The sequence below is a fragment of the Rhinolophus sinicus genome, linkage group LG07 (genome assembly GCF_036562045.2).
Source record: "Rhinolophus sinicus isolate RSC01 linkage group LG07, ASM3656204v1, whole genome shotgun sequence".
Classification (NCBI taxonomy): domain Eukaryota; kingdom Metazoa; phylum Chordata; class Mammalia; order Chiroptera; family Rhinolophidae; genus Rhinolophus; species Rhinolophus sinicus.
In genome coordinates, this window is record NC_133757.1 from 121,774,478 (window position 1) to 121,797,388 (window position 22,911).

General features: G+C 38.7%; 1 protein-coding gene across 1 annotated transcript in view; it reads right to left on the bottom strand.

Annotated features, from left to right (window-relative positions):
- Positions 1–2,414: 2,414 nt before the first annotated feature.
- FAT4 (FAT atypical cadherin 4) overlaps positions 2,415–22,911 on the bottom strand; it is a 148,563-nt gene continuing 128,066 nt past the window's right edge. The window contains exons 11-17 of the mRNA XM_019710865.2: positions 21,073–21,380; positions 18,761–18,846; positions 17,832–18,011; positions 13,980–14,104; positions 12,127–12,344; positions 7,661–7,922; positions 2,415–5,411 (exon numbers count right to left, since the gene is read on the bottom strand). Coding sequence (XP_019566424.2) covers positions 3,547–5,411; positions 7,661–7,922; positions 12,127–12,344; positions 13,980–14,104; positions 17,832–18,011; positions 18,761–18,846; positions 21,073–21,380 — 3,044 coding nt within the window. The 3' untranslated portion in view covers positions 2,415–3,546. The remainder of the gene's footprint in view (positions 5,412–7,660; positions 7,923–12,126; positions 12,345–13,979; positions 14,105–17,831; positions 18,012–18,760; positions 18,847–21,072; positions 21,381–22,911) is intronic.

The following is a 22,911-nucleotide window of genomic DNA, read 5'->3' on the forward strand; positions in this document are numbered from 1 at the left end:
ACTACTAGCTAGCTCAGTAGTGGTAACCATATAAATTATTGTGTGGCATTTCACTCAAATTATCTTTAAGAAATATGCATTAACCATAACCTTTAATATTTCATTTCATACTAAAAGCTCTAATAAATGTATGCTAAGATACAGCCCATTTCTAGGCTTATTTTCTTCCTAGGGAGATGGAATTTTAGTCATCTAGAAATGTTAGTCCTTTTAAATTGGATCTATGACATAAAAGGGAAAAAGAAAAGACCATTGCTAAATTTCTGATCCAAAATTTAAAAAATTATTTTCACCTTTTCCTGATTAAGAAGGCATTTTCGTGAAAATAGTGATTTGTTCTTAGATGGAGTGTCTGGAAGCAGTTAAGTCCCATGGTGACATATTTTATTGTCCCTTATAAATAAAATACGTATAAAGGACATAACTTTCAATAGTTTGTCAGTTATTTTTCTCATCAACGTTAGTGTTGGTCAACATTTTGATAGCAACATGTGAGTGAGAAAGAAGTGCTCCAGGCCCTTCTGATGGCTTCATTTTCTTAAGATGATTTTGTTTGATCTAAGTAAGCTGTCAATAAAATCAGCTAATTTAGAAAATTCCAGAAGCCATCTTGAAGCAGCAGCAATGTGCTTCTTAAGAACTGAGTGGTCCGAGTCCTGTGGCATGTTGCCAGTCTGAGCCCTCACCTCTGAGGCCGGGGAACCCTTATGACAACATGGCCATAAGCTGCGTTCGGTGTTCACTGAAAGAAAGGAATGTTTTCATCACTACAAAGATGCAGGAAGAGCCCCAAACAGTGACTGTATTCCAGGCAATCCAACCAACCCTTACAGGGGCTGGATCAAAATTCTGAGGTGGTGGTTTTACGTGCGGACATGCGGCTCACGATTAACCATTTATTTGAGGGGATTGTTACCCGGTCATTTGTCTGTAATTGCCCACAACCATAGTACATGCTGCAGCAGTTCACGATTTCCGTAAATTAAGTACTAATCTCCACTTTACCTGCGACTTTGTTTCACATATTTCTGATTCGTTTTGCTATAAGCATTGTTCTTGCTTCAATGAAAAAAAAATTCCAATAAAAACCAAAGAGTAGAAATCGTCCTATAAAAATCCTTTCTTAGTCCTAAACTGGGATCAATTAAGCAAGGAACTCGTAATGCTCTATCTCACAAAGAATTCTTAGAAAATTAGAATACAGCATCTTGGCATCAGATTCTTTCCCCTTAACCCCTAACTGCAATCATGTTTATCATTTTACTTTTAGCTCTGTTCTCAATTATACAGTTTGCATCCTTGAAGACACTGAGATGCTTCAGAGTTTCTAGAGAAAAAAAAAGTTTTCTGTTTTGAGTTATGTGAAACAATCAGCAGGTTCCCCTACTTGGCTCACAAATTCGTAACAGGAAAATGCATGGGGAAATACGAAAACATGTTGGCTCATCACAGGTGACGAAATTACATTAGTGTCTTACACTCAGTCTCTAAACCACACTATAGGAATGTTATAATTTAGAGTAAACCAACATTTTATTTCCTATTCGGAAACAGAAAATAATCGCAACGTTATGAAATGGCAAAATAATTCTGGCCTGTATCTCAACCTATTGGTATTAATTTAAAAATATTTTACTTACTATGCTAATTACTAGACTCTTTTACATATTGTTAAAATTGCTATTCAATCTGGGACAGTCAGTGGTTCAGTCAGAGCCTAACAGTCTCAGCAACCGTTAGGTATGGGGCAGATATCACCAAAAGTTCTGAGAGTGTTAGGTAATTTGCAGAAGTCCTGGGATTTAGATGGAACTGTTATTACACAAATGGATGTTGTTCTGCGCTAGGTTCTACTCTCGAATTGTTTTCCCCTTGGGTGACTACCTGAAAGTAGAACTTCGTCTTGGTGAAGATAACACGTGAAATTTGTTTAGAATTTATGCAGCAGTGTGATCAGGGATCCGGTATGTGTAGCAGAGCTTCCATTGCCATGCTTCCTACACCATTGGACTTCGAAAGTTTTGGAGAAAATGAGAGCCAGACGTTTTTCCCTAATTAGCTATAATTCATTGCTGTTCCTATAATGGTAAGCCTGATTCAAAGCTGGCTTTCAGTGCACATACTCTCCTGGGACTGCTAAGCCAGCTTCATAACAAAGTCAGTCCCCTAAGACCCAGCCTAGTTGAGACTCGTTATGCGCCAGGGAAGTCCAGGGACTCTGACAGGCAGGCATGCACTGAGCGACTGCAGCAAATCTGTCTGGCAATGATCTGTGATTATATTTTCTAAAAGAAATCATGTTGCTGTTGATGGTTCAACTTGCCATATCCTGTTGATAAGTAGCGACTATTCACAACTGGGCATGAAGATAACAGAGAAAGATGAAAAATTAATACTACATTGTGAATGCAGTGTATTTTAAATAAATATTTTAATTCTATTGTTGGCATTTACAAGTAGAAAGCATACAGTATGTTACAAATATCAAAATGTGAAAAATATGTTACATAAGTAACAAATGTAAAAAACGTATTTTCTTACCTTCCCTGAAAGTAAGAAAACTATTCAGCATAGGAAAATATCAGTATCAAAAACACAGTTTAGGTGTAAAAAAAAGTTTTTACACAGTATTAAAAAAACGATCTACAAAATGCCAGAAAGTAAGAAGTGTTGAAATTTGACTTTATATAAATTATAAAAACTGGGTACATGGGGGTAAATGTTAAATGGTTGAAAAATAAGTCCAATCATAGTCTTTGCTTAGGTCAATTCTTTAAAATTTTAAAAGCATAGAACATTTTTCAATAAATAACTTTTTAAAAGTGTCTCTGAGAAGCTCTGCTGAGAGCATCAGTCCACAGTAGGAAGGTGGCAGTGTTTTGGGAACAACATGCAATCATTTTGTTTGTAGTGGACGCCTGATGAAAGTCAGAAGATCGTCATTGTTCACCAAAAAAAAAAAAAAGATTCAGAAGTTTTAACACAATTTGTGAGAAAGTTCTAAAGTGCTGAACAAAATGACTTAATTTTAGTACCCACTGTCACATAAAACTTATTCAACTAGCCAGACACTTCCAAGCAACACTGAATATGGAATCTACAATTCTGAGAAGTGTTAATAGTCTTTCCTTCAAGGATAGGAGGGCTCCTTTCTACACTTTACAAGGCTCTTGCAAAACAGAATAAGAATACAATGGCAACAATACACAGACCGCACTGTGAAAGCACAAGTTCATTTCTGCAATGGCAACAGTATTAATTTTAAAAAACACAAATCGAACATTGGTAAATAAGAAAAAACTTTCCAAAGGCTGCATGCCACATAACTAAGTTACACAATACCAGGCATGCCAGAAAATGAATTCAACCAAGCATATTTAAATTAAAGAGTCGTTTTCGAGTCCGTTTCAGCAGCATTGTGGTTATTATTTTTAGAACTTTCCCGCCAACACCAGTCCCTACTGGCCGGTTTTGCAAATGTGACCCAGCCAAAGGCGGTTTGAGTGTTCCTTGTTTTTAGATTCTTCTCAGGCCACTACATAGCATTTACACATACTGTTCTGCTTCCCCATCTTTGGGGACTGGCTGAGTTGTCCCACTTTTGCCTTCTTCGTTTGCTGCTGCTTTTTCTGGGAGAGATGCCAAATCTTTAAAAACATCTACATAATGGCCAAAGCCAGGCCCCCAGTTCAAAAGGTTGTCCCAGTTGAAATTCCCTGCTTGCTGCCCAAGCTTCAAGGGCAGCGTGCTGTCCGCGGCGCCGGGGGCGGCTGCCTGGGCGCCCCCCGGGCCGCCCTCCGCCCTGCGGCCGTGGTACCTCCGCGGCTTCAGTCTGGCCCCGTAATTGTCTTCGTCGTCCGCATCCGACTCGTTGACCTGCGATAACTTGGGCATCCGGGACGTGTACACCATCGGCTTCTCCCGGTCGTACTCCATTTCCGAGCACGTGAACGACTCGTGCGAGTCGCTGTCGGAGGACGACTCCGGCGCCGGGATGCCGTCGGCCGGGTTCCGCGTCCGGGACAAGGGCCGCCTGCAGTCGTCCTCGGACGAGGACCGGCCGTGGTCCGCGCTGCAGATGCTGGGGTTGCGCGGCCGGGGCGTGTTGAGCCGCTCCACCTCCTCGATGGACAGGCCCACGGGCGGGGCCGACTCCAGCGCCACGGGCCCGCCCGGCTGCTTGAGGCGGCTGCCCGGCCGGGAGCCGTGCGCGGCCAGCGCCTGCGGGCTCTTGCTGCGCCGGCCCAGCCTCGCCGCGTAGCCGAACAGGCCGGGCGGGCCGGGGTCGCCGTGCGCGTCGGCCGCGCCGCCGTCCCGCAGCGGCAGGTGCAGCTCCCGGGCCGGGCTGTGCCTGTAGAAGGTGGCGGCCTTGGAGAAGGGCGCCGGGCTGTGCCGGGACAGCGCGCTGGGGGTCGGGCAGGCCGAGTGGCCGAGCGAGCCGCTCCGCAGCGCCTGGCTGTACGCGGGCTGGTAGGTCAGGCTGCTGGCCCCCAGGGGCATGGGCGACGGCCTGGCGAAGCCCAGCGGGCTGTGGCGCTGGATGGAGAACTTGGGCGTGTGGCTGCGGAACTGCTTGTAGTGCTGGATGATGTCGGCGTCCGAGGGCGCGATGCTGCTGGCGTTGTCGATGTCGTAGTGCTCGATCTCCTGCTCCGGGGACGCCAGCGGCGCGCTGGGCACCGTCTCCGAGCCGTGCGGAAGGTCGGTCTCGTCGTAGATGAGGTAGGGGTTCTCCCTCTCGATGATGTCTGGCTTGGGGTTGCCTTCGGGCTGCTTCCTCACAGTCATGTCGTCCCCGTACGGGGGGATGTTGTCCGGGTCGTCGAAAGCCACATTCTCACTTCCCTTTTTCTTCTTCTCCTTGGGTTTCTTCTCCTCCTGGGGACCTTTGGTCTTCTTGCCCCTGCACTGGTTGCACAGAATCAGGCTCAGGACCAGGAGGGCCAGGACTGTGGCACAGCTGCCCACGATGGCGGGCACAGCCCACAGAGGCAGGGAGATCTCCTCCGGGCCCTGGCTCAGGACGCACACGTGCCCGCCGGGGCTGCCAGCCTTGCACACCCTCCCCTGAGGACAGAGGACTCCCAGGCAGGCCACCGCGGTCTCACAGGTGCTCCCCGTGTGCGAGTCGGGGCAGCTACAGGTGAAGCCGGAGTGCAGGCCCGGCTCGCAGCTGCCCCCGTTCTGGCAGGGGTGGGAGGCACAGTCCCCCGGGGGGACGCACTTGTAGGCGTGCCACTGGTTAATGCACAGCAAGTCGCCCCAGCAGGGGTTGCTGGCACAGATGTTCGGCCCACGACAGCCAATCTTCACTGAGGGGTCCGTCTTGGAGATGGAGGCCAAACTGTGCTTCCCGCTGAAAGGCAGACTCTCCCCACCGTACAGCACAGAAGCGATGCAGCCGTCAAAGCCTGCGGAACAGAAGCAGCAGCAAGGCGTTTTACTTACTTAATTTCTATGTGTTTTAATATTTAATCTGTATACCAAGAATTGCATACATACGAGAAATAAGATTTATTTTAAAATACTTAGAGAACAAAAACTAGGCCAATGACGTCAATCATTAGATCATATATTCCCAAGGAGTTGAACGTAAGTTCTTGAGGAGCAAAAGGAAAATCTCGGCCATGACAGTGGTTTGTGGGCCCCCCAAGGGGCAGACATGGCGTACAGCTGTGGCATTAATATTCCATGATGTGGGGACAGCAGGGGTGAGGGGAAAAGGTCTAAAATGGCTCCATAGAGGTCGATATATTTTTTTAAGTTGAGAAACACTTTGCAGGACGTGAGGGTGCTGACACTGCGATGCTTCTGTCCCAGAGCCCAAGAATCTATGTTGACACTAACAACAAGGCATGATTTGCATTGGCTTGTGTCCCTAAAGCATCCCAATGAATTCTTGTCCATTGCTAAAGTAAGCTCAGTCTATAACGACTTATAACCTGGACTTTAACTTTGGGCCTCGACTCCGTTACTCACCCATACATTTTTCCATTTTTCTCCTAGTTGATGCATTGTTCCAGCCTAGCGACCTTTCCATCCCTGATGCACTTTTGCCGTGAGCTTGACACCTCCTGTTTTTGCTCCTACTCTCCTGGTTTTCTTTGTGATGTAGGCTCCTTTCTTTGTCTTTCTCCTCTAAACAACCATTGACTGCGAGGTACAGAAGAGAAGGCCCTAGGCTTTCTTTTCACTGTGCACCCTCACAGTTAGGTTACCATCCACGCCCAGTGCTTCAGTTGCCTGCTCGACAGTGGTAACTCCTAAGACGTAGTATTTCCAGCTGCAGTCCATTCCTGATTCTGGCCCCTCTATGCAAAGGTCTGACTCAAAGGTGCTCCACACCCAAAATGGCCCACACTAAAACTTGCTATTTCCCGTAGACATGCTTCTTTTTGCACTGTTCTGCAGGTGCCTTTCTCAGTGGCACTAGCCTTCTTCTAGTTATAGAGTTGGAAACCTCCGTGACTATTGCCACAATCACCAACACTGTGGTTGATTTCAATTTTAAAACACCTCTTCCCTGCCCACTTCTTGGTAATTCCTCTGCCACCACACTAGTCAAAGCTCACACAACACTCGGCCTCCCTCCATCACGGCAAAGTCTTCCCAGCTGATTGGCACAAGTCCGCTCCCACCCTCCTCCAGTGCCATCTCCATGCTGGCGCCGGGAAGGTCCAGTGTTTGTCTAATCTGGACACTCCTATGACTAAATTTTTCTAGTAGCTTTCTGTTGTTCTAAGAATAAGACCAAAACTACAGCATGGTCAGAAGGCTCTGCTTCATTCCCCAACCTCAGCCTTTACTCGTGACATCAGCCCCCAATGTGCTGAGATCTGTGACCTTGACATAATCTACATTTTCTTTTTTCAGTTCCTATTAATATAAAGTAACCTTTCATACTCTCCCATCCTTATCGTCACAGTTCAGATTTAAGTACAAATGTCAATTTTCCAGGAAAGTTTCCCTTTCTCCTTTTTTGGGCAATCTCTTAGAATTCTATATTCTTCCTTCAGACCATGTAGCATAGCTTAAAATAATATATTAACTTGTATAACGATGTGATTTATGTCTGCCTCCCTTGCTGGCCATGTGTCCCATTAGCCCACCATTGACCCCCAGAGCCCAGCACAGCTCAGTGATAGCTGCTGTGTGAAGGAACGCGTGATGAGTGATGAATACAGGCATGAATAAATGCTTGGTGGACTAGGAAAGCATGAAAGCACCGTGGTGTGAATTATGAACTAGGTAGACAAACGCAAGTCTGAAGTCTAAAGTAAGTGACGGCTGGTAATTTATTCTACACTTTCTAAAGATACTTATGCTAGTCTAGAATATTCATAATAGATACCGTGTTTCCCCGAAAATAAGACCTAGCCAGACAATCAGCTCTAATGCATCTTTTGGAGCAAAAATTAATATAAGACCTGGTTTTATTTTACTATAATATAAGACCTAGTCTTACATAATATAAGACCGGTCTTATTTTACTATAATATAAGACCGGTCTTATATTAACCTTTGCTCCAAAAGATACATTAGAGCTGATTGTCCGGCTAGATCTTATTTTCAGGGAAACACAGTATTATCAGGGGCCCAACTATATTTAGAGGAACAATTTTACCTTTGCTTTGTGACTCTACTCAACACCAGCATTTACCTGTCTGAGTATCTCGATGAGCTTGATTGGGTGGAATTCCCCCAAGGGATACAGTGAGCACATCAAGGCCACCGAAGTCCTGAGTTGGGTGGGTGACATCCCTGGTGTACATCCTGTCGACGGACAACATAGTGGCCGTTCTATTTTTCCCAATTAGGAAAGTATGCCAGTGACCATCTGCAACATACACTTCTGGGATGTTTCTCTCCACTTTCCCAGCGATTCCTGCATCCGATGTAAAATGTACTTTGCCATTCTTGATCTATTAAACATATTAAAATAAAGTACAATTAAACTATACTATGCTTGAATAAAAATTAAAAATATATAAATAAAGCCTTAAAATACTGACCAATTTAAAGTAGCTAGAACAGCTGAAGACACTGGCTGTATTCAAATATACTCATCTCTCTGCCTCTATGATTTTCGGTAACATATACCTTACCTTCATACATAATGGTTTCAGTGGTCTCCAAGGTGTGATACCCAACTTTTCAAGATATATAGAATTATTTTTGAGAATTATTTTTGAAAACACAGTTGAGACAATAATCGAGTGAATACCCATTTAAAGATAAGTAAATTAAAACTTTTTTTTTTGTGATTGACTTTCATTTAATGGCAATAGCAAGTATAAAAAAAAATTGTTCAGTTTAACAAATGGCCCATAGTGATCAAAAATGTTAAAACTACTTCCAAAAAGAAAAATCCATGGCTAGCTGAAAATGAAGCGTACTTAGAAAAATAAAGACAAACATAAATTGTTTTACTTCTCATCCATTACACACTGGAATTTTAGAAAAACATCTTGCCTATTATTTATATCATTTGTTGAGATAAAAACTGATGAATAAAGGGTCAGATCGTAATAATGAGGTGTCTGGACAAGTCCTCACTTTGGCTCGCTCTCCCCACTTATCTAAGGATATTTGGTTCCTGTTCCTTCTCCCAGCAGGACACTGGGTAACAGGGGGCTCCTGCTCGAGTTTCCAGCCACCACGCTTCCAGTATTCTGAGTAGACACTTAGAAAAGCAAATCACTTCTGAGGCGGGAGGAACATGTGGTGCAGGGAGCATAATCCATCGAACTACCAGACAGAGCTGGTGCCTCAGCAGGCGGATGAAGTGACACTGCATCTCAAATGACAGGAATGAAGGGGTGGATCATTTTATTTTGTCACTCAGATCAAACGCTGTATCTACATGCAATGATCACATCTGGCAGAACTAAAAATCAGTTCACTTTTACTGTGGAAAATATGCCTAACGCATTTACATATGTTATTCATATTGTAATATTTTACTAAAGCAGCCTCTCTAGATAATAATGTATTTCAGTACCGAACTCAGAGAGAGAGAAAAAAAAGAAAGCTGTAGCTAAATGACAATAACATTCCATCAAATGGGCCACATCGCATGACACACAGTACAAACAGCAACTCTTCTTTGACTGAAGCCAGGGTCTTTTCTAGAAAGAAGCCTTGGGAAGGGACTTCTCCCAGCTCTGTGTTTCTCTCCTACTTGATCACAGCACGTCACCCTTTCACTCGCACAATTCTGATGAGGGTCTTTAGAAAATACCTTAGAGTGGATTGATAAGAATATAACTCCTACTATATCATTCTCCGTGGTTTCCTTTTCCCCAATAACACTCTACCGAACTCATGAATTCTTCATGTCAAAACATCATGCTAATGTTTGCTTTGCTTTATTTATTAATTCATTTATTTTTTTAAATCTATAGAGCTCTGAATCCGTCAACCCACCTGTGTACAATACACCTAGCCTCACTTAAGAACAAAACCAACCAAAACTCTGTGCACCCAAACAACAGAAGAGATTCAAAGCAGAAAGGAAGTCCATCATGTGTGATACAGACTCCAAACACGGAGCTACATGGTGTGCCATGGAAGGGAGATTTGTGGAACACTTTACAGTGTCAACACACTTACACACAAGTAGACTTTCCTTTTGCTTTTCTCTCTGAAATTCTCTCCTTAATTTCTTTTTTATATGAACAGACCTTATCCAGTCTATATATCCTCATCTCTCATCATTGTTGCTACCCACTGCTGACCTTTCTCCTTGAACCATATGGAATCCCGTTTACCCAATCTTTTTTTTTTCCACAAAGTGTGTGTGTGTGTGTGTGTGTGTGTGTGTGTGTGTGTGTGAGGTAGAGAGAGCGAGAGAGAGACAGAGAGATAGCGACAGAGAGAGACACTGATTTAGAGTATGCAAAAAAAAAATAAAATAAGAAAAAAACTGTCAGAAAGTGAGCCAAAAGGAAAGAAGCAAACCAGGGGCCTTGGTCCCTGATAAGCTAACTGATAAGAAACAGTCCATGTGAACCAGCTTCCTAGCCTGTATAAGCAGGTCGTATTCCTGTCATCCAGATAACTTGCCTGCTTACAACAGCCACTCGCTTCCTGTCTATTTAGTTCTCCTTATTCACTTTTTTTTTTCTAATTTACTTACTTTACCTGCCAAGCCTCTTAAACTCTGAAAAGCTGCTTCTCAAAACTTCATACAAAACAAATGTGCATTTTGTCTGCATTAGTAATTATTTTCATTCATTAGCAATTACTTTTCTAAGTGCTTGCTACCAATGTAACCAAATCTGGACAAGCTGCACACTGCTCTGCCATTGGAAACACAAGGCTTTATGATGACAAAAATGGATCCTGACATTCAGCTTCTTCCTTAAGGAAGAAAAAATTCTGTCTCTGATTTCTTTAACCACATTGTATTTTGTATCTTTTGGCTTAATGAGATACTGTACAGAAATATTTCATATGTCATTTAAATGGCACGAGGACTTGGAAGCAGCTTAACAGATAATGCAGAGACCTCAATGTCAAAACCTCTCAACGCATATAAAAAAATGTTTCTTGTAGACTGAAGGTCTACTTCTTTCTTTACGTCTTTACTTTCTTGGCTTCCAGTAATTTTCGATGAAAATTATGAACACCAACTAATAACATTATACAATGACTTATATGCTGTTTTTGCAGTTGCTTTGTTAATTCTGGAACTGGGCCTTTTGTTTCCATAATGGAGGTAAAGTGATAAACTGAAGATATTCTCTAGTGCCGGATTAGGGCAGTTTCTCAGGCCACACACTACTGACATTGCACACTGAATCATTCTTTTTTGTGGGGTGCTGTGTTGTGCACTGCAGGATTTTTAGAGACATAGCTCTACTACCCGGTAATACCCCCACCGAACCATAACAATAAAAAAATGTCTCCAGATGTTGCCAAGTGTCCCCAGTGGGGTAAAATCATTCCCAGTAGGGAATGACTGGATTAGGGAATTATCATATGAGAATTTTTAAAAGATTTTTTTTTCTCTCTGTTAAAGATATGTCCATGGAGTATAACAATGAGAGTTGGCTTGGATAGAGAGAAACTTTGAGAAGAAAGAGGCTGAAGTTTAGGGGTGAACATCTGTTTTTATTTTTAGTATTACATAGGAATTAAACCTCGCGATGGTCTATGTATTTTGCTTTTTTCTTTATTAACTAAGCTTTTAGAAATGTTCAAAATACTGATTTATATGTGAAAAAAATTAGGAAATCTAGGTTTGGTTTTTTAAGAATTTACAAAAATTCATATAAAATTATGAGTAGATTTAAAAAATACAAAAATATACAGAAAGCAGTCAATATAACTAAAGAAAATTATGATCTAAGAGACTATGTCTTATTTGTGGGAAAGAAAGCAGAATAATAGTTTTAGAAATTAAGAAAGCTAAGAGCTGATGGCAAATACATATCTAATTAAATTGTTCACCAGTTTAACATCTTATTTATAGTTGAGAAAAAATACAAATTATGTAAAACCCTAATGATAAATCAATCCATTGTTCTCATGAACTATGATGTTTACAGATTTATTTAGAAATTATTTGGAGAAATTAGCTATAATTTTACTTACAGTCATTCCAAAGATACTTAATTCCACAGGGTTTACCTGGATAGTAAATTGAACATATGCTCCAGAATAAAGCCAGATAAAAATTTCAAAATCTTTTTCCTTATTTTAGTCCTGCCAGTTAATATATACATACCAATGTTTGAAATAATTCTTGGAGAAGAAATATTTTTCCATTTCAAAGACACATTATCTTTCTGTTTTACTTTGTTTAAAAGTAGGGGAAAAAGCACTATAAATTTTTGTCCCACAAAATAGATCACAACAGATTCTTTCTATACCAGCCTACCTAGCAGTGGGCTCTCCTTTAAACCAAGACAGAAGTGTTAGAAACCAAACCATTCAGATCTTTGTTCCTCTGGCCAGTGCCTGGGAAATAGTTAAGACAGATGATATTGGAATGTTGCCCAGCATTAGACAGAACTCTAATGGGTTGTAAAAGAAAAGGACAGAAATTATGGGAGAAGTGATTTAAACCATGACACAGCAGGCGGTCTAATCAAATGAAGTCACCATTAGCTTTTATCTTACCTTCACAGTAGTGTAATTGCTGCTTTCTTGGATATGGATTAAAATGCCATTCTCGCTTCTTGTTCTGAATTTTACTTCCAGACTGTTCACACCAAAAGGCTCCAACATGGCACCTCGTATGCTCTGTCTTAACAAGTATTCTCGCTTCTCATTCTGACTCATGGTGTAGTCCAGGCGCCCTTTGCCTTCTAATGATAGGGCAGTGTCAGGAGTCACAGCTGCAAGCCAGCACAGAAAGGGAAAAATGAATGCTTCCATTATTTCTTACAGAGTGTCTGCAGGTGACAAAAATTATCAAAAGGGGACAATGAAATATAAAGTTTGGGGGATTAATGTCCCCCAAATCCTCCTCTTGAAAAAACAACTTCCACATGTGAACTACTGCATCAGTTAATTTCAAATTCTTAAATCCATTTCAGAACCATGAAATGGAAAACATTTTAAGACAGGCGTTAATTAGGTGGGAAATATTCATTAAATATTTGATACTTGACATAAATTGAGTACCTGAAGAAATAGACACCTTTTAAAATTGTTGGAAACACAGCGAAACATTATTGTTTTATAATTTTCACTGTATCCAAAATTCATAAATTTTTTCACAGTGAAAATGATCTGCAATCTTTATAGTCTCTAACACATTAGAAACTTAAACAAAAAAGTGTACAAATTTTTATATTTGTAACTATATGACTAGTGATAATCATGTAGAATTTAGTTTGTCATCATGTATAATTATAATTTATCATAATCTGATAAAATGTTCACACTACTGAAGTACAGAAGTTTGTCATAGCAAAAGACCAAAAAAAAAAAGGACATAAATGAGCTCAAAAAGGTTTCAGAACGGGATGGTACATTTTATAAAGGTAAATTTTATAATATGTGAATTATATCTCAGTTTTTAAAATAATAAGACGTTTCTCAAGCCAATGACTCATTTCATATTCCAGATATAATTGAGTTCCTACTTACTAAATACTTATTACTTTAAAAAATACCATGTGACAAGGTACTTTTTCTGTTTTGACTTTATCCTAAATAATTAAGCACAATTATACTTCTGCTACTAACATCTTTTTGATCATAGTAGATCCTTAATTTAATCATGACTTGCTCTTCATTCTCATAATAGAATCAAATGACTCTTTAAAAAGTTGTCAGTTAAATACTATAATTTAAGTAGTAACCACTTATTTGAAAGTGAAGCAATTTTTTATAAAAGAGACCCCATTAGGGTTAGCTAGTGGGATGTACAGCTTGACATTAGAGAATGCCACGGTCTAGTGATGGCTTGAACATCCTTAATGTCTTAGTGACAGTAACATTAGTGTTTAGAAGTAAATAACTAATATAAGGATTTAAAAAGTCATATTTAAAACAAATTCCAATAATTACAAATTAAAATTCAAGTGTCATCTTTAATTGTAACAGACTATAATGCTGTTGTAAGGTGTTTTGAACTCAGTGTTCAGTGATTTATTACTTGTACTTTTCCACCAAATACAAAATATCGAGAGAAACATCGCTTAAAGGCAAATGATATTAAGCCAAAGCCTGAATTAGCCCGCAGCCTTGTAAATTGCCTAGTAGTCCTATTGGTTAGCCAAAAATAAACGCTGTGTTTATAAAATGGAAACAAATTCGTTATTTAGTAAATAATCCTAAAAGGATGTCACTCTTCCTCAGGTTAAAAAATGAATTTAAAATTGTGATTCTACTTTACTAATTATTGCCCATTTAATATTTTCAATAATTAGAATGAAAACAATTCAATTACATATTTAGATGCATATATTTATACTTTTCATGGTTATTATAATTTCCAGTGGAAGATGAAACAGCTTGCATACATTTTTCACAGTATTTCCCCGTCAGTCCTTCTTTGCAGTGGCACTGCTGCCATGACCAGTAATCCGTACACGTGCCGCCATGTTGGCAGGGGCTGCGTGTACACGCACCTTCCAGTCTAGGGCATCTAAAATAAAATCACAATAAAGACTCATAAAGCACAAAACAAGGTGGGAGGAGTAATTTGTTAAAATTAGATCTAAATGTTTATTAACCTGTTTAATTTCGTGCACTCAATCCTTTGAAACTCAAGTTCCAAATACATTTGTCGAATCTAATCAAACTAGAAACTGCCCTGTAACACATGACCTGCCTCATTCATAAAAGGGATCAAACAAAATAACATCTTACACAGTAAAGAGGTAATAATTTATTCTTTAAATTAATTCTTAATTGAGCAAGAAATCTTTGTCCAACAAACACTTTGGTTACTGTGATCTCTGGCGATGTGTGTATTTGACTACACACGTCCTCCCCCAGATAACTAACATTTCCTGAATGCCTATCACATGCCAAGCAGTATTCCAAGCATGGAGATAAAGTAATGAAAAAAATCCATGTGTTCATGGAATATTTACTTTTCCTGTGGGAGAGACAGACAAAAAACAAACGAAAAATTAGATAAAGGTATAGTTTGTTAGAAAGAAGGAAGTTCTATGGGAAAATTAAGACAGAGAAAGGGTATTAGGAGTTTGGGGGCGGAGTGGGGGGGTTGCTGGATCTCTAGATTAGACAGTAAAGGGAGGACTCATTCTTGTAAAGACCTAAGGAAAGCAAGAGAACGAAGTACATCTGCTACAAAATCATTCCAGGCAGAGGAGACAGCAAGTGAGAAAACCCGGAAGTGGAAGTGTACCTCGCGTGTCTGCAGGACACCAAGGGCCCAAGATGCTTACAGCACAGTGAACAACAAGAAGTGTAGGTAGATGTCGTGAGAAGCTGAAGGAGAGGCCGGATCATGGAGGCCTTGTAAGTCAGGATAAGAACTGACTTCTGTTTTGAAAATGTCATGCTGGTTGCTGATAGATTGGATGTGAGGTTTTCAGTAAGAGAAGAGTCAAAGGTAAGTCTAAAAGTTTTGGCTGAGCAGGTGTGTGGACTGCGTTATTACCTGAGATAGGGCAATCTGTGGAAGGAGTAGGCTGGGAAGGAGTCAGGAGGGAGGGCCAGAAGTTCAGCTGTAAACTTCAGTTTGAGATACTTGTTAGAAACACACGTGGGATATTGAGTAGGCTGGCAGACACAAGGGTCTGAAGTTCAGAGGGGAGGCCAAGTTGACACTAACTGCTCAAGAGTCACCAGCTTTACAGACAGTAGTAAAAACCAAGGACTATAAACAATGACTTCACGAAAGAATATGGATACAAAGGGAAGGTTAAGGAAGTGAGGTGAAGAGCAGAAAACAAGGAGTGTATCATGTGTGCTGGTGGACAAATAAAGTAATTTAGCGGGGAGGAGGGATGAACTGTACCTAATGTAGCTGAAGTTCAAATAAGATGAAAATTTACTGATTTTAGCAAAACAGAGGTTGTTGATGATTTTGACAAAGAACATTTTTTCAAGGAAAAGAAGAGAGAATTAGGTTGGTAGCTAGAGAGGAAAATGGGATTGATAAACTTTTTTTTTTTTTTTTTAAGTAAAATGGAGAAACGACAGCATGAATTGAAACGAGAAAAGAAACACTATTGAAAAAGCCGGAGCGCTGTTTCTGGAAGGTTTTGGGATGGAATCTACTGCACAAAAGGGGCTTGGTTTTGTGGGACTAGGAAGAGTTCGGTGATAAGAACAGGTTACAAGGTATTGCAGGAGGCACGGACAGAAGTGGGGTGAGCTCTGGGGAGTTGGCTTTTGATTGCTTCATTTTCCTGAGCAAGTTAGAAAGCAAATTCATCAGCTGAGAAAAGGATGCAGGAGATGATGTTTGAGGTCTGAGGATAGAGGAGGCATGATCTCGTCACCGAGGAGAGTGGGAGATGATTAAACTAGGGGAAATTAATATATAGTCCAGTAATATTGCAGCTGCACTACCTCAGTAATCATGAATTTAAAGGGACTCCTCAAGAGCAAGGATCTGTCTTATCCATGTATTTGCATCTGAGCCAAGTGCCCAGCTCACGAGCTGGCTCTGCTACTCACTAGCTGGCTGACTTTGGGCAAGTTTATAAACTCTGAGTCACGCAGTTACCTCATCTGTGAAATGAAAATAATAGTATCTACCTCATAGAATGGTTGTAAAGGTTAAACAGACTAGTAATACAATAAAATACTACAGATATGTTGGTAGTAAGGTACCAATAAATGTTAGTAAGACACTGGATAAATCTGAAGTGAAAAAATGAAAGGAAATTCTCCAATGTGGGAGCCTTGAAATATTTTGGTCTTTAAATCTTATAGATTATGCCAACATTATCCAAAGACAATGGCATCCATCATATCAAAATACGGTAAGGTAGAGGTATGTTTAGGGATAAAACCAAACTTATTTAAGTAAAATAAGATGAAATGATGTTTCCAGTGAAGCTCCAGTTTTAAATTCGGAATCTTTTATGACGAAAAGGTGATTAAAAGGGAATAAAAATTCTCATTTCAAGAGAATTCTATCTCAATTTACAAATGTTCTGAGAAGTCATGAAATAATATGCTTCACATGAAACATAATTTGAGGGAAAATTAATGTAAGAACATTGTTTATAATATGACAAATATAGACACAGCAAGATATGTTCTTATACTACCACTGTAACCTTTCTGGAAAGTAATTTGGCCATACATATGACTTAGAGCTCTATGTTTTGATTTAAAAAGATGTTCACAACATATTTAAAAGTAAAAACATCAAATTTCAAAAACTATTTGTGTGACCATGGAGAAGGATACAGAGGGATGCACACCCAACAATTTACAATGGTTAGCAATGAGGACTCTGTATTTCTGTATAATTAATTAGTGTGATTAGTTATAATGTGATAGTACTATGTTATGACTAAACAGTAACAAAATATGGAAAAATAAGGGCAAATGCCATGTCGCAGTAAAACACTTAAGTTACAAACATTAAGAAGTATTCACCGCTTTGTCTTCACAATTTTCTTTCTAGAACTCTCAAGCAAGAAAATAATGTGCGCAAACATTTTTGTGAATACATATTAATCATCGGGTTATTAATATGTTAAGAAAATTGGAAACACGTGTACAACCATAATTAAAATAGGGCACATCTATAGTAGGCAGTCATGGACGTGTCAATGATTATTTTGTGAGTTTGTGGGTAGTTAGTTCATAATCTACTTTATATTTTTCTGAATTTTCTAAATTTTCAATATAAATTAGAATAATTTTAAAATATTATTTTCACAATTCCTAAGTCATTGCTGGGAACCTAACCAATAATCAAATACGAAGAAAAATTGTTTTACAGTTGCAATTAATCAAATTATTACTTTTTAAAGATGTATCAAGTTCTGGGGAATATATATGCTTATGTTTAAAATATTTAATTTCAAGTATTTTTTTTGTAGATATTATTTTTACACATATGAATTGTCAGGTTCCTTTCTATGAGATTTACCAACTTAAGTCATAAAATTGTTATCATAACTCTGTAAGATAGAGCATATATATACATACATGCATAAATATATTTTTCTTAGACTCCAGGAAATAAGAATTAAATTCATAATTAAATGTTATGCCAAACAAAATTTCACAGCTATAAATAAATATTTAAAATTCAAAACAATGTGAAACATTTGCTATTTTTAGGGCTTTGCGCACAATAGTTTCATCTTTTGATGCTCAGTTATCATACACCTTTTGCATTTTCTGTAAAAGAGTAAGAAATAAAATTGCCATACTGATCTAGGATGCCTTGTGCTGCCAAAGCTTGACTGGGTTCCAGAGGCCGTCCATTGACTGCAAATTCCATTATGCACCCGACAAAATCGTGGCTTTCCACGTGTCCTCGCCTCTGAAGGACTGGTTCTAGAGACTTGATGCCTCCAACTGTGACTCGATTTGGCTGAACGTCAAGAGTCCTCCATATGAAAGAAAAGTAGATTAGTACCGACATGATAGACTGCAGCAGAATGTTTCGTTTAAAAATGAGTGACGGTAATTTTTTCTGGCATGTGTTTTATATATATAGCACGGTAAATTTGAGTGAAAAACATTACATATTAATACATGTCCACAAAACAGATACCTAGAGGATTATTAGGTTTGTAAGGTCTGAAAATAATGAAACTTATGGAAGTGACATTTTCAGTCAAATGGGATGTATATAAAACAATGTTGAATTATCAATGCAATGGATTATGTGTCACTATTTATTTTTCTCTGTTACTATTTCTATTAAAATCACTTATCTTTTAGGTGGGGTAATTAATGCTGTGTTTCGGTTTGAGGTGCTATTGAACCATATGTGCCGATAATTATCACATAGAACATTCAGAGAATGTGTCGAAAAGGGGTTGGGTCCTGATCTTAGCCTTGTGGGACCCAGGTCTCATGCAACTATTTCAGGAACCTTCTCGGAGTAGAGGCTATGCTATCTCTTCCTTTCTCTAGGTTTATTCTCATCATTACCACTTCATTTCACACCTTTTCCCACACATTTGTACATTAATTATTAACTTTTTATTTTAAAGTACAAAAATTCCTTTGAGGAGGATAAAATATCGTAAACTTTTATGTAATACTTAGCAATAGTAAAATTACTTTCAAATGTATAATTTCCTTTTTAATATCAAATAATACTAAAGATCAAACTAATCATTTTATTTACCAGTCATCTGAAACTGCCACGTTACTGATGGTACAATATCCTGGTTCTTGGTTCTCAGAACAAGAGTCCACAGTTAGAGAAGCTGCCTGTACATCAAGAGAAGGAAACTGTGGTCACCTTGGGTTCCTTTTGCCTTTATTAGCCAACAATGCCCAGGGCTTGTTTCTATGTGGCCATGATTTGGAAGTTATAACATTTTGAGTTAGTATATTATGATAAATACAATATTAAATTATGGATACATATTTGTTTATCTAAAATTAAAATTGTGAAATCATTACATATAAAGGGTACAAAGGTGCTTTGAAAATCTTCTCCAACCCCTTTGTTTTATAGATGAAAAACTAAGAATGCCATTAACATCTCTTAGAATATCATACAGATACAGTAGGTCTGGGGACAGCTTCCGGGGTTATAATAAGTCTATTTATTCTACTACCCAGCTACTCTAACAAATGAAAAAAAGAAAAAAAGAACATTGTATTTCTGATTTTCAAAAGTCTTCTTTATAAAGTCTTCTTTCAGTAATATATCACACATACATACAAAAAGATTTTGAAAGTCCAAAGTAAATATGCTATACAACAACCTATGAAGATCGTAATACTTGCATTAAAGATAAAATTTGAGATTATGTAAAGCAATCCATAAGATGCTGTTTTCATTTATGACAAGAATCATTATTGATGAATGGCATCTTACGGTATATCTATGTATAATCAGGATGATTATATATTGCTATACAGCAGAAACTCCCCAATGATACTTAAATCACAGCTAACAGTAGTTGTTTTCGCATCCGAAGGGATGCATTACTCCCCTGGACCCCAACACAAAAGTCTTCTGTCTAGTAAGACCATGGGACTGGTCCTTGTGATCAATGAACAAAGTCATCAAGTCATGGCCACGAGGCCCAGGAATATGACAGAAGTCAGTGGCCACTGGGGTTGGCTGCAGCCCAGTTTAAGACCAAGCTTGTTGCATGTCCATGTAATTCTGGGCCCTACAATGCTGGTGTGATGCCCCACATTTGCTCCCCAAGCTGCAGTAAGTTCTGCAGATAACAAAACTTTGCATATTGTAGTTGGTGACATTATAAGGACTATGTTCAGAGTGGTATTTCAGAACATGGTCAGTGAAGTACAGGAAGGGGTCTAACCTAAAATCCAGGAGGACTGAGGGTTTCTACCAATGCAGATAAGCAAGGTTCTACCTAAATTTATTGAAAAAGTTGAATGGACTAATCCAACTTTGTCCATTTGGATAGCAGAAATATAAATTCAGTTGACCCGTGAACAATGCAGGGAGTGCCAACCCCCATGCAGTTGAAAATCTACGTATAACTTTTGACTCCCCCAAAACTTCAGTTGTCCCTCAGTATCCATGCGGGGTTAGTTTCAGAATCCCATGATACCAAAATCCACAGGTGCTCCCTATATAGAGTGACGTCATACAATGCATACAGTTAGCCCTCTGGGTACATGGACTCCTGATCCAGGATCAAAAACAATACAGGTATTTATTGAAAAACATCCTCATATAAATGGGCCCACGCAGTTCAAACCCCTGTTGTTCAAGGGCCAAGTGTACTACATAAGTATTAATTTATAAGAATGGTTATCATTCGAGGTTAATTTTAATAAAAGCAAAGCAAATGTAAGAAACACAGCACTGGGAGGTCAAGCAAGTTGAGCAACATCACCCAGAGTTATATGCATCTTTTTTTACTGCTGAATTTTTCTACCAGTCCCACTGTAAATTGAGATGTTTCTATCCTCCCTATGCAATGATTCAAAATGGAGAAGTTAATGATTTTGCCAGTTTCCAACAAAGTCCTTTTGAACAGCAGGAAACGGTTCAGCATCCAGTAGGGACCTTATTTTGGATGTTTTCTGAAAGGGGGAGACATTTTTCCTCTGACTGAAGTAATCATGACAAGGGTGTTTTGGTTTTTGTTTTTTTGTGTGTGTGTTTTTTTTCCATATTTGGTATTATTCAAAACCTGATGACTATGGCCACATATTACAAACAAACAAACAATTATTTTCTCTCTCCTTTTGGGCATACCTTGCGGGGCCTCTTTCTTTGTTCTCCTTCTTCCTCCCAAGCCCTTGTTTGAGAAAATCAAATGTTCATTAAGTTTAAAGGGACCTTGGCGGGCATCAGGTAAAATCGTCTATCCCACATGAGGCCACTGACAACGTCTTAACAACATGATTATCTTGCACATGCTTAGAGAACTGGGGTGAGGTGGTACTTACTACCCCCCGTTAAGGTCACCTGTTAGTATTAGGAAATCGTAAGTGCCTTACCATCCCTGCTCTCCGGGCAATCACAGTGTGAAAATGTCCATCTGACACCTTCTTCATGGTTGTGAGTTTATATGTACCACTGCCTAAATTATAAGAGAATCTTAGTCTTTCTTCAGCAATTTCAAGGGCCAAAAACTCAGCCCGGTCCCCTGTCTGGTTGTCATAGTTGTAAAGCAATAAAGCATGGCTTTTAATAGTTGCAAATTTGACATAAATATAGTTGTTATTGGGATCCAAGCTGGGAAATTCCATGTATGATAACTCTTCAAATCCATAACTATTCAATTCGCAGTGTTTTCCAAAGACACCTGTAGATGGGAAAATTGACAAATTGACACACCCAATACCAGTGAAGTTTTAGTAAATGACTTTAAGATATTTTTAAGTTACAATAATAAGTCACACTTTTAACATTTTTCATTACTCTCCAAGGAATACCATCTAAATCAAATTGAAATAAAATGAACTGATGATCTTTAAAACATATAGCAGAGATGATACACTGATGCAACTGCTTTTCCTTGGCCAATTAGGGAATGTATCTAAGTATGTCCCATTTCTAAAAACCAGATTTAGTGGAATAGAGTATGTCTGAAAAGATATCTTTCCTTGGAAAACATTTAAAATTAGTTTGTCAATCTTTTTAAAGTTTTAATATGCTGTAATGTTCAAATATTTCCTTCATAATATATAATTATTAAAAACAATTTCAGTTCAATTGAGGATGGTAAATTCCGTTTTGACTGGAAAAAAAAAATCAGTACCTGTACTCATGGTATTTTCAAGGATCACAAAATTAGGGAAGGGATTCAATCACTGCTTTTAGGAAAGGAAGTAAGTGTCTTAGTTTTTATCTCTTGTTTCATACCCACTTTGGGTATGATTTATACCAGGCTACTTGGAAATAGCTTTCTATTTTTCCAAAATCCAGCATTCTCACTTGTTTGTGCTGGTTCTTTTTCAAACTTGAAAAATGAGTTTTATTGATGTTGCTATGCTATGCCAAAATTCTTTTCCCACAAATATTAGTAGACTGTAGCAAATGATTGGAAAATTAACCCCTGCCAATACATGATGACTCTTGTGAACTTGCAGAGGTTTCATTCTTTGATTTTGGCTGCACATCTCTTGCAAATGCATTACATTTAGAGCACGGGAACTGTTCAGCCAGAAGGAATCCATGCCATCATTTTACAGAATACTTAAAACTTACCCAAGGCCACAGAACCATGCGAGACAGAGCCAATATTTGAGGCCAGATCTACTGATTGTCTGGTTGTTTTGCTACACCACATTTTATGTCCAAATGTTCTTTAAATTAAAATGGCCTAGAAGCTTCTATAAAATTATATGTCTATTTTCCTGTCAAGGCTGAGATGATTTTCATTGTATTGAACATATATAATTTATTTTTAATCATTAACTGAATTTAAAGAAAAGGCAAAGAAATTAGTAGGATACTACTTGATATATATCATATATTGCATATGGCATACATTTATGTATATATGATAAATATATCTCATCTATCGTATAGCATTTACATTTTATATTGTATCTGTAATTTATATTTATATGTAATAAAAATTTTAAGTTTACGTATAGTAAACATATTTATTATATTACAGATAACTTATATATGCAGAAAGAGTAACCAAAGATAAAGAAAAAAACAAGATAAAACATACAAATTAAGTAGATGATTGAAGAAAAATCTGCAGTATGTGTTCCCTCAGGTCTCTGCTGACTAAATTTTAATAAATCTATGAAAATGTGCTTAAAATTGAATATAGAAAGATGTTCTATATTTTTATACAAATTAATACTGTATTTTAAGAC